Genomic DNA, 18,396 nt, shown 5'->3' on the forward strand with positions numbered 1-18,396 from the left:
TTTGATTTTTCTTTTATTTTGAGCTGGCAATTTTAACTATGGTATACTTTACACAATGGAACAAGCAGCATGAAATTAAATGTCACATATTAAATCTCCTGATTTATCTTTTTTTTTTTTAGGGGGGGCGTACAGTTAGAGGTACCCATAGCCATGGTTATGTTTAGACAACGCTGAAAAATAATTAGAATACAAAACTCCTAACAAACACACAACTGTGAGATGGAACTACTGTAGAACTTTACATTGAAAGGTTGGCAGACTCAAGTCTTCTACTGCTTTTATAATCACTAAACCTAAATACAGTATGATGTGAGTAGCCATTATGATTATCTATATTATACTTGATCAAATATTAATAAAGACAGACACTGCTAGGAAGAGTTTACACCCTTTTTAACAGAGAGGAGTTTAACCCATGGAAACTTTTATTTTATAATTTTTTTGGTACCAGACACTTAAAGCGCATGGTTCGAAAAATATGTTGGGATGATGTTCAAAAACTGACCATGACAGTTTTATATGTTGTTGTTGTTACTCTAAAATCTCTATTCCTCTGCTCTAGACATCAGCGTTATTTAGAAATAATGGACAGCTTATTCCGACTCCTGTACACCTCATTCCATGAGGAATAATGCCTGTTCCGAAATAGCTATTTCAGAATAGCGGTAGTGTGGACACTCCACTGCTGCTATTTTGAAAAATCTTCTCCTCAGGGCTATTTAAAGTAATTACTCCCCAGTGCCTCCTGGGGCTCTAAATCACATTAGTACGTCCATGTTTGGAAAGCCTGCCTCGGACTAATTTTGAGGCTTCCCTGTAGTGTATTTCTTCCAGAATAGCTTATTACAAAAAAGTGTGCAGTGGGGACATACCCTTAGAGAATTAAATTTCATGTTTGGCTTCAGTATGAGAGTCAGCACTGTAAAAACGCTGCCTATTTTAACTATGGTTCTAAGTTAGTCAGACACTGAACATTCTGAAAATTTCTAAGAGATAGTAAAAAGATTTCCAATGCATATTTGCTGGCAATGGGTTCACTGAGCACTGGTTTGCAGCTGTTATGCTGCACAACATACAACTCTAGTCAGCTTTCATTTCCAGAGGAAAAGAGGAAAAAATTGCTTTTGTAATGTGATTAATAAACTTTGCTATTCAAAGACTCAACACAGTTAGGTTTTCCTCTGTATGGTTTAAACAATCTATTGAATGGAAAAGTACATCCACTATGGCATTATGAGGACAAACCTTCTCTTCCATTGTGTCCATCTAAAAATATCTTCTAGATCAGAGTGAGCTATCAGATGAACTATGGTCTGTGAACTGCCTCTGGCCAGTTGGACCTTTTCATTTGGCCTTCAAACTTCAACTGGGGAGTGGACTCAGAGGCTTGTCCTACTCAAACACCATTCCCTGGCTGGAACACTGAACAGGAGGTTGAAGCTGGTGTCAGAGAGTTGTGTGCATGCTCATTTTTTTTTTCAGAACTTCCCAATTGGCTCAGGCCCCCTGCACATAGCTTTGGCCAGTGACTAATGCATCACTGGGAGGCAGTCGGGCCAATGAGCATTTATAGCCTCCGTACAATTTTCCCTTAGGCCAAAAGGTTTGCCTATCGCTGTTCTAGATCTATCAGACGCTTCTTTTAGGACCCCATACTTCCCAAGTATTTGAATGCAGCATGGTATTTTTAAAAAATGATAGCTATTTTAAATTATGGAAACAAGATTCTTCTAGAGAAAAGTCAGTCCTTGCTGCCTTGAAATAATTATACAATAGAAGAGTTTAAATGTTTAGCCTTTTATCATAAGCACGTACATATTGTTTCTTCCATCCTTCAAAAATTCCACAAGTGTTTGTTTCTAAAGCTGTATCTTAAAATTCAGCATAAAATAAGATTATTATATTTTACATATGAGGATCTTGGCACTTTTTGAATGGGTTTCTGATGGAATCTTATCTTTTGACACAGGCACTGTTTATTGCATGGCTGTCGTTAGCTGATGTACTTGTTTGACGTATTTGTATATGAAGGGTTCTTATGTACATGTAATAGAGACTGGTCATTTGATATTGTTAATATTTGATTCTTCATTGAAGTTCTATCCTGCATCCCTTTTGTTCATTCTCTCCGTGATCTTCATCTAGTGACGACAACTAGATTCTCTCCTAGAACTTTATCTAGTAATAACAACAACTAGGTTAAAAGGAAAGGAAGAGCAGTAAGAATTATTCTTTAGTGAAAGTATTGAAGAGGAGAAGGACTATACTGGAGGATCATATAAAATTTTTCTGGGGTTTTGTATGGTTCTATCGCACCCATGCTAAGTCTGTGTGTGACAGTGCTGGGAGAGATGGTGAGGTGGTTTGGGCAGGGATGCTATCATCATGCTGGTAGGTCTAGATGTCATGTCTCCTTCTCCTGTGTTTGGCTAGCCTGGGGCATCACTGAGACTGACCCAGACAAACTGGAGGTAGTGTTGTTCAGTTGGTAGAGAGGATTTGGGAAGCTTGATGAGTATCATGCTTGCCCCCATTGTGGAAGAGGTGTCAGTGAAATGAGGCACCTATAGTTAATTCTGGAATCTCAGTTGCTTCTAGAGTCCAGATGGCGGTGGTGGCCAGAAGCGTTTGGGTTTTTTTTTTTTTTTCCTCTTCTTGCTTACATGTGAAGTTGGTGCAGTGATTACAACTCTCTCTCCAATATGAACTTTGCCATTGTTACCCAGATGTCTGTGGTCTCTAGGTTAGATGAATATGGCAGAATCCCCAGGGTGCAATCTGGGACTGTGGGCCAGTGTCCCCTCTAAGATTTTCCATCCGTGAGCTAAGTGAGTTTTTTGTCTTGTGCACCAATATTGATGTCGTGCACTTGTTCGGATAGGTGCCATGATGGCACCTATCAGTTAGTAAGAATATACATATTGTTAGTGCTAGTTCTGTAACAGGGCAGAAGATGGGGCAAGAGCTAATGCATCTGCACAGTAGGTAGGGCTTTCTTCCATAACCATTAGCTCCTGCCCCTTCTTCTGCTAGCACCCTTGTTTATCCTCCACCCCTAACTAATCCCCCCCCACCGCCTCAGCTCCCAGCAGCAGCAGCCACTCGCCAGCCCCATAACCCCAGTCCCAGGTGGCAGCAGCTGCTCGCCATGTGGCCTCGCCCCTGGCGGCAGCTGCCTCCCAACATGGCTTCGGCCTCGGCGGCAGCCAGTGCAGCTGCCTCCTGCCACAGTCCCATCCCCACCCACCACACAGCCCCAGCCGTGGAAGCAGCCACACCACTCACCTTCCGCGTCCAGGAAGGTGTGCCACTGCGCGGCTCTGCAAAAGAGGTGGGCTCAATGTTTTGTGCATGGCCACGCAGGAAAGCACTTTAGAGGGAACACTGCAGTGGGCCTGCTGTACCCCCTTAAACTTCTTAGCCTGGGCTGTCTCTCACAATGCAGCAAACCCCTCCATCTGTTGTGATCCTTTAGCACAAGAGGATGCGTATCCTTACACCTAGCTTGATTGTGTAAATCAGGGAGTAGACAACTTAAGGCTTGCCTGGATCCAGCCTCCCAACAGTGGGGCACCCTTGCTGGTGCTTCGGCCCCCACTGTTCTCTCGCGAGGCTGGAGCACACACAATCTGCTATACTCCAGTGTTCTAGAGGGATGTAGGGAGTGTCTTTCTCATTCTCTCTGCCTTTTTTTTTTTTTTTTTTTTTTGCATCTCACTTTTTTGCACAGCTCCCAACTGATTTTTCTGTGGGTCAGTGGCCCCGACCCAAAAAAGGTTCCCTACCCTTGCCATGAATGCTCCCAAAGCCACTCCTGTATCACTCTTAAGAAATGCACCAGACAGTCCTCTCCCTCCGCCTCTCCCTCCTCCTTCCTCTTCATCTCCCAGCCCTGTACCTCAGGAAAAATATACCATCTTACACTGCTAAGGAAGGGCAGTGCAGATTTATTAATTGGCTCACCACTTCGTCAGTGGAAGGTGGACATACACCAGCCTCTACTTTCTGGTCAGATTAACACACATTTCAGACAACTCACTCATCCAGTTGAACAGTAAAACATATTTATTGACTATAAAAGGTAGATTTTAGGTGCTTATGAGTAAGCAAATAGAGTAGTTACCATAAGAAAATAAAATATGAACACACAATTGTCGCGAGAATCACAGGTTCGATGATGAATACCCAAGGGGGGGAAGGACAGAACCAGGTGGGCAGTTTTATCAAATAAAAAATATTTATTTATGACAGTGGTGAATTTATAGTATTTATTCCAAGATTTTTAATAGACCGTGTTAATAATGAATTTACAGTATTTATTATATTTATTCTATGATTTCTAGTTAAACGTGTCAGATATAAGGATGGGAACAGCAAGGGGAATAGTCTCTAATCTTAAAATATCCAGCTACACTAATTAAATAACAGTGATAACTACAAACTCTATGTACTACCCAAAAACAACTACAACACTAAGCTTATACAACAAGGAAAGATCAAATCATATATACCAACTTACACAGCACATGGAACATTTCACAGATATTGGTTCGGTTGCGAAGGCCTTGGTTACGCCCGAGAGTCGGGGGAGGTGGCTGGTCGGTTGATCAGGCCGGCAGCGCTTGGAAGTATACGAGAAGGCACACGCACGGTGGTATGTGTGTTGCGAAGACCTCCTAGAGCGAACTATGTGATGGGTATTTATCCCCAAATCTGCACATCGCTTTCCCGCGCTTGCGTATTACCATATATGGCCCCATGGTCACCAAGTGGGGGGGTCTGTGTCCCAGGGGTTGGGCCGAAACTGTGCAGGTTTCATGTGACCAGGTAAGCCCCACAGTTCTCACGCCAAGGTGATGGGTGGGAGAGTCTGAGGCTATTTTCCCCTTTTCACACCTTCCCTTTTTCTAAAGGCAATGGTATGCAGGAAGAGTGCGGCCAGTTTCTCTCAAGGAGTACTGCAGCCCACTATAGCAAGAGCGGCCTGGCCAAACTTTTTTACTGGGGGAGCAGTTTCTTTTCTCTAACAACAATCTAAACTCTTAATTTTCAAACTGGGCAACAACTAGATTAAGCAGTGTTTCTCACCACAATGAATATTGCAGTTTTCAATACAGGCAGTCCCCGACTTACGCGGATCCGACTTACGTCGGATCCGCACTTACGAACGGAGCTTTCTCGCCCCGGAAGTCGGGGCGAGAAAGCCCCGTTCGTAAGCTGCTCCGGTGCCCCTGGTCTGCTGGAGACCGTCTCCAGCAGACCAGGGGCACCGGGCGGGTTCCCGCGCTTCTGAGGCTTTGCCAGAGCAAAGCCTCGGAAGCGCGGGAACCGCTGCTGCTGCCACTTGGGTGCTGGTGCCTGTGGTCTGCTGGGGACCGTCCCCAGCAGACCACAGGCACCGGGTCTCATGCGGCAGCAGCGGGGGTTCCCGCGCCTCTGAGGCTTTGCTCTGGCAAAGCCTCAGAGGCGCGGGACCCCCCCGCAGCTGCGGCTTCAGTCAGGGTGCCTGTGGTCTGCTGGGGACCGTCCCCAGCAGACCACAGGCACCCAGACTGGAGCGGCAGCAGCGGCGGTTCCCCGCGCCTCTGAGGCTTTGCCAGAGCAAAGCCTCAGAGGCGCGGCACCCCGCTGCCGCTGCGGCTCTGCTCCCCGTGTGCCTGGTCTGCTGGGGGGGCGGGGGGGCGCAGCTAGTGTGCCCCCCCCCCCCTGCAGACCAGGCTTTTGTTTTGGACTCTGGGGCAGAGCAGCTGGGGCGCTGCCGATTGGTCCTGCAGCGCCCGTGGGCACTACTGGACCAACCCGGCAGCACCCTAGCTGCTCTGCCCCAGGTCCTGATTCAGCCGCTGCTGGTCAGTTTCAGCAGCGGCTGAATCAGGACGTCTGGGGCAGAGCAGATGGGGTGCTGCTGGGTTGGTCCAGTAGCACCCCAGCTGCTCTGCCCCAGGCGTCCCCAAGTCAGCTTCTGCTGAAACTGACCAGCGCTGACTACAGGAAGCCCGAGGCAGAGTTGCTCTGCTCCGGGCTTCCTGGAATCAGCTGCTGATCAGTTTCAGCAGCAGCTGACTTGGGGACGCCTGGGGTTCTTAAGTTGATTCTCTATGTAAGTCAGAACTGGCGGTCAGTTTCAGCAGTGTCTGAATCTGGACGCCAGTTCCGACTTACATACAGATTCAACTTAAGAACAAACCTACAGTCCCTATCTTGTACGTAACCCGGGGACTGCCTGTACACAAGTTTGTCCTTTAAACCAAGACTGCTATTTCTGGGGCTAACGAGGGCAATAGCCCCCTTTCCTGAGTTTAAATCCCCTGGATTTCATACTTCAGGTCTGCTTAAAGCCACATGCCCTGACTCCAGAGTCATTTCTTAAATGCAACAGAGTTTGGGCTGCTTGCAGCTTTGCCTTTGGAGCATGGACTTTGTTATAAAAAGAGGTAGGCAAGGAGATTAAGAAACACAAAAGGCTGGCCATTCCAGTAATTGAAGGATCCTTAGATCATCATGAAAACGTTGCTGGGTACTCCACTTAAAAGATAGGGGTGAAAAAGAGTAGGAATGAGTGTTGTGCTGTTGGGATTTGTACTTGAACTACTGTGTTAAACTTACAAATTTTCTTGAAAAAGGTGTGAACTGGCACTAATCCAAAACTGACTGCAAAGTAGGGATGTAAGTGACTAGTCACACGGCCCCCCCCTCCCCACTGCCTTTATTAGAGGCAGCAGCAGTGGGGAATAGCAGCCGGTGCTGACAGGAGCTGGCTTAAAAGCAGTTTTCCCCCAGCACCATCTCTGCGGAGAGACAGGGGGGTAGCTAAGAGAGGCACAAGCCAGGAATCAGCTGATTCTCAGCTTGCTCCCTGTCCTACATGCTGCATCTCTGCTTTTTAAATATATTAGAGCCTGCTGACTCTTAACACATTTAAAAATTAGAAGCGCAGTGGGGCGGACCCAACGCGAGCCAGGAATCCACTGTATCAGCCCATGCTGGGTCCCTCTTGCTGCACTTTTGCCTTTTTAAATGTATTAAGAGCCAAAAGGCTCTTAATGCATTTAAAAGGCAGAGCCACAATGGGGTTAGCTCCTGGGGCAGGAGCTAACGCTGCTACACCTCCCCCACTTATCAACTAGTCAACGGAAAATCCATTGACAAGTTGATTAAACTAAATTTAACATCCCTACTGCAAAGAGCTACAAAGAGATTTCACTAAATTGGGTGATTGGGCAATACAAAGGCAGATGGAGTTCAGTGTTAACTGCAAAGTAATGCACATGGGAAAATAGAATCCTAACTATACATACAAAGTAGCTGTTACCACTCAAAAGAGAGGCCTTGGAATCCTTGTGGATAGTTCCCTGAAAACATCTGTTCAATATGCAGTGGCAGTGTAAAAACTAAAACAGATAACAGAATATTAGGCATCATTAGGAAAGGAATAGATAAGACAAAGTACCATATCGCCTCTACGTAAAGTCATTGTACACCCACATCTTGAATACTGTATGCAGATCTGATCAACCCATCTAAAAAGAGAGAGATTGTATTTGGAAAAGGTACAGAAAGGGCAACCAAAATGATTAGGGGTAAGGAACAGCTTCCAGATGAGGAGAGAAAAATAAGACCGAGACTTTTCAGAAATGACTAAAGGGTGGGGAGATATGTTAGATGTGTGGAAATATAGAATAAGGAAATGTTATATTAGTGAAGAACATAAGAACGGCCACACCGGGTCAGACCAAAGGTCCATCTAGCCCAGTGGATCCTCACGTGATCCTCCTTCTGCCACCTAAGGAATAAATAACATAAGAAGCTGACCTAATTCAATTTATAGGCAGCAGATTTAAAACAAATTTATTTTTTCGTAATCATCTTGTGGAACTCTTTGCCAGGAGATGGTGGAAAAGCCCAAACTATGATGGGATTCTAGTAAGAACAAAATAAGTTCAGTGCAGATAGGTCCATCAATGGCTACTAGCCAGAATGGACATGGAGGGTGTCTCTAGCTTCTGTTTTCCAGAAGCTGGGAGTGGGCGGTGGAGGATGGATCATGATGATTGCTTCTTCTGTTTATTCCTTCTGAACCACTTAATGTGGGCCACTGTTGGAAGACAGGATACTGGGCTAGAAGGAACTTCAGTGTGACTCTATATGGCCATTCTGATGCTCTTATATAGAGCTGAAATGTATCTGCCCTCTTGCTGTAACCCACTAGACCCCAATCCCCTTCCAGAGCTGAGAGTGAGCCCAGGAGTCCTGATGAGGGAGGGGGTGTCTCTCTCCATAGAGTTAGTAACAAAGTAAGAATATACCTTCCGGCTACGTCTACACTGGCATGATTTTCCGGAAATGCTTTTAACGGAAAAATTTTCTGTTAAAAGCATTTTCGGAAAAGCGCGTATAGATTGGCAGGATGCTTTTCCGCAAAAGCACTTTTTGCGGAAAAGCGTCCGTGGCCAATCTAGACGCGCTTTTCTGCAAAAAAAAAAAAAAGCCCTGATTGCCATTTTCGCGATCGGGGCTTTTTTGCGGAAAACAAATCTCCGCTGTCTACACTGGCCCTTTTGCGCAAAAGTTTTTCTGAAAAAGACTTTTGCCCGAACGGGAGCAGCATAGTATTTCCACAAAAGCACTGACAATCTTACTTGAGATCGTCAGTGCTTTTGCAGAAATTCAAGCGGCTAGTGTAGACAGCTGGCAAGTTTTTCCGCAAAAGCCGATGATTTTGCGGAATAACTGGCCAGTCTAGACACAGCCTACAATTTTAAGGTTAACCAGTGTCCCTTAAGTAACTTGCCACAAGATGTCAGCATACGCTCGTGTTAGAAGTGAGTGGGTCTTATATTTATTTTACTTTCCTTTTATATAGGAATTAGATGCAGTGCTCCTGTCAGCTAACTGCTAATTGGTTTGCCAAAACAAAGTTTTCGGTATCTTGGTAGCTCCTGGATAGAGGTGATGTGTGCAGGGGGAGGGCAGAAGGGGTTGATTCCATCCTCCCCATTTGGTGCTTGGCTAGTATTTTCAGTAACACTGCTGAAGCCTCTGTCCTCAGTCCATCCCTCCCGCCCCAATCATAGCATACGTAGGTTGCGCCCCTGCTGTAAACCTCGGCCAGTGTCCTCTCTTGGAGTCTACAGTTTTCTTATCAATGTTCTGGTTACATTGTGTATTCTTCTCAGTGTTCTGGTTACTTGCAGCGTAAGAGAAAGACCAAGCATATAGCCGCTGTGTTCTGTTCTGTACCCTTAGACCACGAGCTTTGGCAAGACAAGTCTGGGCCTGTGTGGTGGGTATTGCTGAGTCCCCAGTTAAGGTTGAGCAATTCCCCTGTTGTGGCCTTATGCAGGCGAGTCATTAAATTGTAGTTCCCTTCCTGGACAATGGCAGTTTGATGTTTGTTTGATGCCTGCCCAGTGTTGGTTACTTCCCCTGTTGTTGTCTCTGGAGAGCTAATATCTAGCTGATTCCTCAACACACAGCATGTTTTAGTGGCAACCATAAAACACAATCTCATAAATCCATATATACTAAAGATACACATATTTGGATAGGACAGTGGGTTTCAGTATTTTCAGCGGTTCTCTATTGGGTGCCCATGCCCTGCTTTTCAAGGGATCCTCAGGGCCTTAGCACTTCCAGTTGGCAGAAGCCAGGAAGTGTGCAGCTGAAGCCCCAATCTCTGGTGCCTCCCATGGGGCTGAATCTGGGAGGCACAGGGCTTCAGCCCCGATCCTGGGTGCCCCCCTGGGATTAAAGCTTGGAGCTGTGGGGCTGAGTTCTGGGGCCCTCAGCCTCAGTGCTCCCTGTGGAGCATAAATCCTGAGCCAATGAACAGAGTTGGGGACATGGAGGGTGATGCCCCCAAACTGCAGTACCAGGATACAACAGTCCCAGGGGCAGTTCCACACACTTCTCTCCCTACCCCCATCTCTCCTGTCCTCCCCGTGGCCAGGTTGGAGATGGGAGGTCAGAGCCAGGCAGTGTGGACAGCTACTGCTTTGCCTCATGCCACGGAGCAGGAGCATCCTCTCCTGATGGAGCCCAGGTTGAAGTTCTTCTTCAGCTCCCTTTGCTCCCATAGAGGTAGCCAGTAAGAGCCACTTGGGTGGCGAGACCTGGCTTAGTGACTGTCAGACCCCTCTGGAAATGGAGACCCTAGGAGAACCCTCCTAGCACATAGCTTTTGGTATTGCTATTCCCCTGCCCACAAACAGACCTAGCCACTGCCCTTCCTGCATCTTGAGCTGCCACCTGCTTGTAAACCACCTGCCTTCCTGCTCCCCCACCACACCTGTGTATATATCACTTCACCTACCCCCTCCCTGCACTTTGAGCTGCCCCCTGTCTGCACATAGCCTAGAGCTACCTCCTCCCCATAATCCAGATCCAGGTTGAGTGGCCTGCTGAGGTGAGTCAGGGAATTGAGGCGGCACTTTTCCCCTGGGTCCTGCCATGAGGAGGTGGCTAGAGCCCCACTGGCCCTTCCCTCCCCAATGTAGAAGTCAAACTAAACCTATGCCCAAGGCACCTGTCCTGAGGCTCTGCAGCCTCCACTGGGCCCTGGAGTTTTTATAACCTGCTAAGGGGAGCTTCAGAGAGAGAGGTTGAGAACTCCTGATTTTCTCTATTAATCCAGTTAAGTCCATATTTAAGCATCAATTCAAAGCCCTTCTGAAGATTTTTCTGAGGAAAAGCACTGTATAGGAGTCAGATATTTATATTAGATATTTTCCGGGTGCAGGTTAGTGGGCAAGGGTTTTATGTGACTCTTTTGAGGATATGTGTTCTGAGTCTTTATTCGAGTATGATAGCATGAAAAGACAACATTTAAATGTACAGCTAACACTTTCTACTGTACTAGTATTTCAAGAGGATATGAACAGAAACTACTAAATTTAGACGTTTTTTAGATCACCTACTCTGGAGAACTTGCATCCAAGAGTTTGAAAAGAGCAGTCTGAACAGCCCACGTGACCATTAATGTTGATTTTTAATAAGTCTTGGAACACTGGGGAAGTTCCAGAAGACTGGAAACAAGTTAATATATACTAATAATTAAACAGGGTAAGCAGGATGGCCTAGGTAATTATAGACCTGTCAGTCTGAAATTGATCCTAAGCAAGATAATGCAGCAGCTGGTACAGGACTTAATTAAGAGAGAATTAAAAGAGAGTAATATAATTAATGCCAATCAACATAGGTTTATGGAAAATAGATCCTGTCAAACTAATTTGATATCTCTCTTTTAATGAGATTACAAGTTTGGTCCATAAATGTTATAGAGTTGATGTAACTTCTGTAATGCATTTGACTAAATACCACGTAACTTCATTTTCTTTAATCAAAATGGTATGTAACTGAACACATATTAAATAGTGTGAAAACTGACTAACTGGTAGGACTCAAAACACAACTGTAAATGGAAGGATGATGTAATATTTTTACTGAGGTCCCATAGGGATCCGTTCTTAGTCCTATGTTGTTTGACATTTTTATCAAAACCTGGAAGAAAGCCTAAAATAATCACTTATAAATTTTGCAGCGAACACAAAAAATTGGGGGAGTGCTAAATAACAAAGAGGACAGATCACTGAATCAGAGTGACTTGAATTGCTTGGTAAGATAGAAGCAAGCAAATAATATGTGTTTTAATATGGCTAATATCAATACTGACATTTAGGAACAATGAATGTATGTGATACAGGCTGGGATCTCTATCTTGGGAAGCAGTGACTCTGAAAATTAAAACTGGGGTTTGTGGAGGATAATCTACTCTGGGCAAAGACACGCTTCAGATGCATAAACAGAGGAATCTCAAGTAGACAGAGAGAGGTTATTTTACCTCTGTAGTTTGTACTGGTGCAACCGCTGCTGAAATATTGTCCAGTTCTCACGTCCATAATTGAGGAAGAAAATTGATATGTTGGAGAGGGGTCAGAGAAGAGCCACAAGAATGATGAAAGGATTATAAAACCTTCCGTATAGTAGTAGATGCAAAGAGCTCATTCTATTGAGCTTAACAAAGAGAATGTTAAGGGGTGAGTTGATTCCAGTCTAAAATGAACTGCAAAAGCAACAGAACTAGTGGCTCTTCACCCTGAGTTGCATCAGTTAAGAACATTCCAGATGACTTCATAGCCATTTCTAAGGAAAAAATATATTCAGCCTTACTAGTCTAAAAGCTAAACAGAGTTGGACAATGTGTGAATGAAAAGAGATGCCATGCAAATGGGGATATGTTATAGGAGTTCCCAAACATGGGTGAGGATCTGGGCCAGAGTTGAAGCCAGAGCCCCACCGCCTGGGGATGAAGCCAAAGCAGTCTTCAGCTTGGGCAGCAAGGCTCAGGTTATAGTCCCTCTTTCTGGTGCTGAAATCCTTCGGCTTTGCCCTCTCCTCACATTGCTGGGGCTCAAGCTTTGCCCTCGCATCTGGGATGGTGGGTTCAGGCAGGCTCAGGCTTCAGTCCCCCGCCTCCGAGGATTGTGTGATTTTTGTAGTCAGAAGGGATCACCACCATGCAATGAACTTTGAGAACCACTGATACATTGCAAAATGAGTTCATTCTTCACATTCAGTTCTGTGATGGTACAAATAGGTGCAGCTCCATTGGCACTAGCAGTGACTTGTACCATGTTTAGTTCAAAAGCTCTTTGACATTAGCTACTGTGAAATATTTATTGCAAATAAAATAACTGCAAATTTGTAGGCTTAAGAGAACACTTTTTCATAGTTCTCTAGACTCTTTGTTGCAGGACATTTTAAATCTATGTCCCTCTGAATCTGCCCTCTAGGATTGAAATTATTCTATATAAAAAAGAAATAGTTTGGCCTCAAAATATGTCAAAGATATATCTTTGGTTGATTTAAATATGTTTCAATTGTATTGTTACATCGCAAAGGACCAAATCTAGAAGGTTTGCAGTTTACCTATATGGAAAATGTGAACTCAGGAATTTATATAAGTGGTAGAGAAACCAGTTTTGCAGAAATATATCCAGAACACTAACTCCTTTAAAAAAAAAAAAAAAAAAAAAAAAAAGAAAAGAAAGAAAGAAAAAAAAAGTACATGACAATTTTAACAGGTAGCAGTATTTTGTAAAATTCTAGTCCAGTGTAGCATAGATACAGTGGGGGAGAGAAAGGGACAAAAATATTACTCCGGGGGGGGGGGGGAGGAGAGCAGAAGGTCGGGGTTTGTGCAGACAGAGATAAAGAATACACAAAGCAAGAAATGCAGTTTAGTATGAGCTCCAAACTAAATTGAAACAGCCAGTGAAAATCAGTGTCAACACCTAGCATCACCTTGCTAGATTGATTTTTGTCTTTGTCCACACTAGAAAGTGCTGCTGGTTTAATCATACGGGTGTAGTTAAAGTAGCAAACCCACTTGGTGTGGATGCAGTTGCACCATATATCTTATTCTGGTTCATATGCCTGATCATAAACCTACAATTTTGTTATCTATCTTTTAGAATTCATACCCTAGATCAAGGGTGGGCAATAAAACATCAGCAGTTCAGCAGAGTTAGCTTTTGGTGAGCTGCCGCTGCTATATTTGCAAGTAGGGGCAATTGCAGCTCTTATTGGCTATGGATTACTGTTCCCAGCCAATGGGAGCTGCGGATAGCAGCATGGACTGGGAGACCACTTCCTGCAGCTCTCATTGGCCGGGAATGGCAATCCACAACCAACGGGAGCTGCAGTTCTCTGTATTTGTGGCGGAGCAGGTAAATATAGCAGTGGCAGCCTGCCAGGGGCTAGTCCTGGGGAATGGGATCTGGACTGTGGGCCTATATTTGCCCTCTCCTGTCCTAGATACATGTAAATATTCTAACATTCCTGTTTAAATAATGTTTTCTATCAACGAGTAGTCCTGTGACAGCTTAGAGACTAACAAAAAATATATATAGTATCATGAGTTTTTGTGGGTAAAACCCACTTCTTCAGATGAGTTGGGATAGAAATAAAAGAAACTCAGAATTTATAACAGAAGAAGGAGGGGGAGTACCTGTCAACTGTAGTACTGGTGCTGATGAGGCTAACTGAGTGGGCTGGAAGTGTCCTGTACTTAGATTTTATATAAATGAGTTGCTAATTGCAGGAAGGGCTGGCACTTTGCCCATGAAAACTCATGTTACTGTATATATTTTTGTTAATCTCTAAGGTGTCACAGGAATACTTATTGTTTTTAAAGTTACAGACTAATGAACTTACCCCTCTGAGACATTTTTTTCTGTGTATCTTTTTATATTACTTCCTGTCTTTATATAATAATCCAAAAATAGCCCGTGAAATTGATCCATGTTAATGTCGTGTTCTGTTCTGCAAGTGATTATGTAAAACTTATTGTGGGGTTTATTGTGTCTTACTAACTGCATATCAAATTCATTTAATTTATGAGTTAAATTATTGTTTTTCCTAGCTCCCAGCTGTGTGAACTCAAGGGCCTGAAATTCAAGCTGGGTTCTCACCGTTAGTACCAGAAATTCTGAAGGCCAAATTCTATAACTTGTTAAACTAATGCAACCCAACTCTGCTTTTGTGGAAATAGGAATTTGCAGAAGGGGTCATAAACATGATAAAAAAGCTTGACATTAGAAGCCCAGATTGCGTTTAATAGACTGACGGATTTAAATAATAAGCCAAATCACTTTTTAATTATAAATAAAACAAACTTGGTAAGGATTCACAAGTCTCAATAAATCTGATGCCCCAGCAGTATGATCATTTTTATTGGTAAAGTATCATTTTGACTCTGATCCATCTATCTGGAGAAAGGGCAATGAGCTGTTGGTTCAGTCAGTCTAGTTCAGAGTCCACTGTCTACTTCAGAGGAAGAAGTGTATTTTGTAGTTGTAACAGGTTCAATTCACTGCCATCGTGTTTCCCACTGATCAATCAGGAAATTAGCTCTTGCCAGTACCAGTATGACCTTTTCTGGCAATGTGGTGTCTGCAGTTAGCTGCCCTTTGTATCTCCACCATGCCAGGACCTAAATCCTTCCCAGACTGTGGCACCCCCTTTCCCTGGGTACTGCCTGTGACAGTACCCATTTTCTTTAGTGTCTCCCCACACAAGGAACCCAGTTACCCCTAAGCCCACCCATAGGGTCCCCCATGCTTTATGAATATATGCATAACTCAAAGACACTTTAGGCAAAATGCATCATTTGACATACGTTTTTTAAAGTTATAGTCTGCTGAATGTGTATAGTTTATTTCTGTATATGTATCCCTTCGTATATAAAATTGGAATTATGAAGTTAATTTGTTAATAATTATAAATGTGCTAATGAGAGCCATTAGTGATACTACAGAAGCATAATGGCATAGTACTCAAACCAAAAATCTGCAAATGGCTTTGTTTTTCCTGTAAGCCCAAACTGTGTTTGGTTCAACAAATACATGTGGCCATGACACCTGGTGTTGGAATCCATCTTGAATTTGGTATTTTTCCATGGGGATAGAGAGGGAAAACAAAGGATTCCTGCCCTTGGGAAATTCTATTTAAGGGATGGGTAGCAATCAACAGTTGTCTTCAGCTTGTCATTGAAATTGCCTCCCCACAAGGAAGAAACCTGAAAATAAAGATCGCTAAGAACTTTTAAGAACCCAAAATATATAACAGAAGAAGGGAGGTGGGGATGAGAAAAAGATCAACCTTCTTGGAGGATTTTTCCTGAAGTAAGAACTAGGGTGAGAATTACGAGTTGAAATAATTTGTCTTACTGTATTAGGATTAGCCAGTGTGTTTTGTGTATTTTGATTTATTAACTTGCTTTGGTCTGTCTGTTTTCACTTGCAGTTGCTTAAATCCTACGTTTATACTTAATAAAAACACTCATTTATTATCAAGCCCAGTGTAAATTTGAATTTGGTATCAACGATTTAGATATTGGCATAGAGAGTACACTTATTAAGTTTGCGGATGATACCAAGCTTTGGAGGATAGTGTCACGATTCAAAATGATCTGGACAAATTGGAAAAATGGTCTGAGATAAACACGATGAAGTTTAATAAGGACAAATGCAAAGTACTCCACTTAGGAAGGAACAGTCAGTTTCACACATACAGAATGGGAAGCGACTGTGTAGGAAGGACTACGGCAAAAAGAGATCTAGGGGTTATAGTGGACCACAAGTTGAATATGAGTCAGTAGTGTGATGCCGTTGCAAAGAAAGCAAACATAATTAAGGGATGTATTAACAGGTGTGTTGTGACCAAGACATGAGAAGTCATTCTTCCACTCTACTCTGTGCTGATTAGGCCTCAATTGGAGTACTGTGTCCAGTTCTGAGCACCACATTTCAAGAAAGATGTGGAGAAACTGGAAAAGGTCCAGAGAAGAGCAACAAGAATGATTATAGGTCTAGAGAACATGACCTATGCAGGAAGACTGAAAGAACTGGGCTTGTTTAGTTTGGAAAAGAGAAGACTGAGAGGGGACAGTATAGCAGTTTTCGGGTATCTAAAAGGGTGTCACAAGGAGGAGGGAGAAAAATTGTTCTCCTTGGCCTCTGAGGATAGAACAAGAAGCAATGGGCTCAAACTGCAGTAAGGGAGGTTTAGGTTGGACATTAGAAAAAACTTTCTAACTGTCATGGTGGTTAAACACTGGAATAAGTTGCCTAGGGAGGTTGTGGAATCTCCATCCCTGGAGATATTTAAGAGCAGGTTAGATAAATGTCTATCAAGCATGGTCTAGACAGTACTGAGTCCTGCCATGAAGGCAGGGGACTGGACTCAATGACCTCTTGAGATCAGTTTCAGTGCTAGTATTCTATTATTCTAAATAATTGTTACCTGGGAGTGAGCAACCACAGTGTATATATTTTCCAATTGATAAAGGGGGCTAAACTTATGAGCTTTCTCTGTTTAAAACTTTCTTACTGAATAAGGCAGATTTATTTGGGGGTTTGGTTCGTTTTGCGGGTTGTGTTCCTGGGTGCACAATAGCCCTCCAACTGAACCTTCCCAGAGCTGAGCTGGTTCAACATCTGTGTTGGTCTGCTGGGGGGTTGTTACCCTAACTTTGTGTCTTGGCTGGGAGAGACCAGAGCTTCTGGTCCAGCTAGAGAGGGTGGTGGGGTGCCCCAGAGGGCAGATAAGCAGACTCAATGGCATGATCAGCATACCAGGTGACCATCACAAGGGAATGGAACCCATCACACCCACCACTTGTCTCATTGACCCATTCCCATTCTTCACCTAGCCCCTATCTCAGTGCAAACTGCAGTCTGCACTAGCGACTCATCATTAGTGGGGAGCCGGGGGATGCACCTGCTGCCTATTCCTACCCTGCCTGCCCTTCTGCAGCCCAGGATACCTACTCAGGCCTCTTATCAGGTCCTTAGTTTGGTAGCTGGTCAGGCCAGTGCTCTCCTGGTCCCCCCCGACCCTTCCCCAATACTGCTCTATCCAAGTACCTTTCCCTACAGTTTGGTCCCTCTCTCTTTCTCTAGCTATGGAGACCAGTCTCCCTCAGGCTAACAGCCCTTTTATATAGCCCAGTGGCCCTGATTGACTGCTGCATTTCCTCTCCCAAATAGCTTCTGGGATAGCCCTCTCCCAGGGCTGTGTTTAACCCTTTCTGTTCCAGTGTAGGGCAACGACCTTGGCATTGTAATCTAGAGCATAAGCTAAGCAAAGAGGCATACTCAATGCAGAGTGGGCATGGGAAAAAGAGAGCCAGGACTTGTAACATCTTGACATTCTCTGTAACAAGTTGTCTTCTGTCAACAGTAGGATCCTGGGAAAATTAAGGGCTTTGGCCAGATTCTGTGAAAATTGCAATTGTGACTTTTCATCTTAGTGCAAATTGAATTATTTTGTATTAAGTATTTCATATCAAAGTTTATATATTAGTATATATTCATCATTTTAAAAAAAGTACCTGAATAGTTACAGCTCTAGGTAAATGTTATATGTATGGGTAAAAGCGGACTTTTCATGTGATCAGTATGGAAAAGTGGCAGAATGTGGCCCTTTCTGACTTAATCCTTTATACAAGTTGGACTGACTTGATAAGAAAGTGTAATGCCTGTACGATACAAGGAACGTGCAGACAATCTTGCACCAGATATGATCCATGCACGTAAGCATGAAGAATTGATCTTTGATCTTGCACTTTGGTCATTAATGAAGGCTTCCAAATGGAATAATTTTGTTACATAATATGTATTACAGTAGAAACAAATCTGATACCTAGGTCTAAATATCATTTCTTTTCTTGTTCTGTCTTTCCAGTCTGGTACTGTGAAACTGACAAAACCAGTAGCTCTGTGGACTCAGCAGGATGTCTGCAAGTGGTTGAAGAAACACTGCCCTAATCAGTATCAAATCTACAGTGAGTCATTCAAACAGCATGACATAACGGGTAAAGTATGCAGTATC

At 43.8% G+C, this 18,396-nt stretch overlaps 1 protein-coding gene across 8 annotated transcripts in view; it reads left to right on the plus strand.

The window, feature by feature from the left end:
- SAMD12 (sterile alpha motif domain containing 12) overlaps positions 1–18,396 on the plus strand; it is a 237,804-nt gene that overhangs the window by 50,767 nt on the left and 168,641 nt on the right. For 7 of the 8 annotated variants that reach the window (XR_012901249.1, XM_075920193.1, XM_075920189.1 and 4 more), the window contains one exon: positions 18,250–18,379. Coding sequence is in view for 7 of the 8 variants with exons in the window: in XM_075920193.1 (XP_075776308.1) it covers positions 18,250–18,379 (130 nt within the window). In the remaining variant the exon portion in view is untranslated. The remainder of the gene's footprint in view (positions 1–18,249; positions 18,380–18,396) is intronic. The other variant, XM_075920194.1, reaches the window with a different exon arrangement.

Source organism: Pelodiscus sinensis, chromosome 2 (genome assembly GCF_049634645.1).
Source record: "Pelodiscus sinensis isolate JC-2024 chromosome 2, ASM4963464v1, whole genome shotgun sequence".
Classification (NCBI taxonomy): domain Eukaryota; kingdom Metazoa; phylum Chordata; order Testudines; family Trionychidae; genus Pelodiscus; species Pelodiscus sinensis.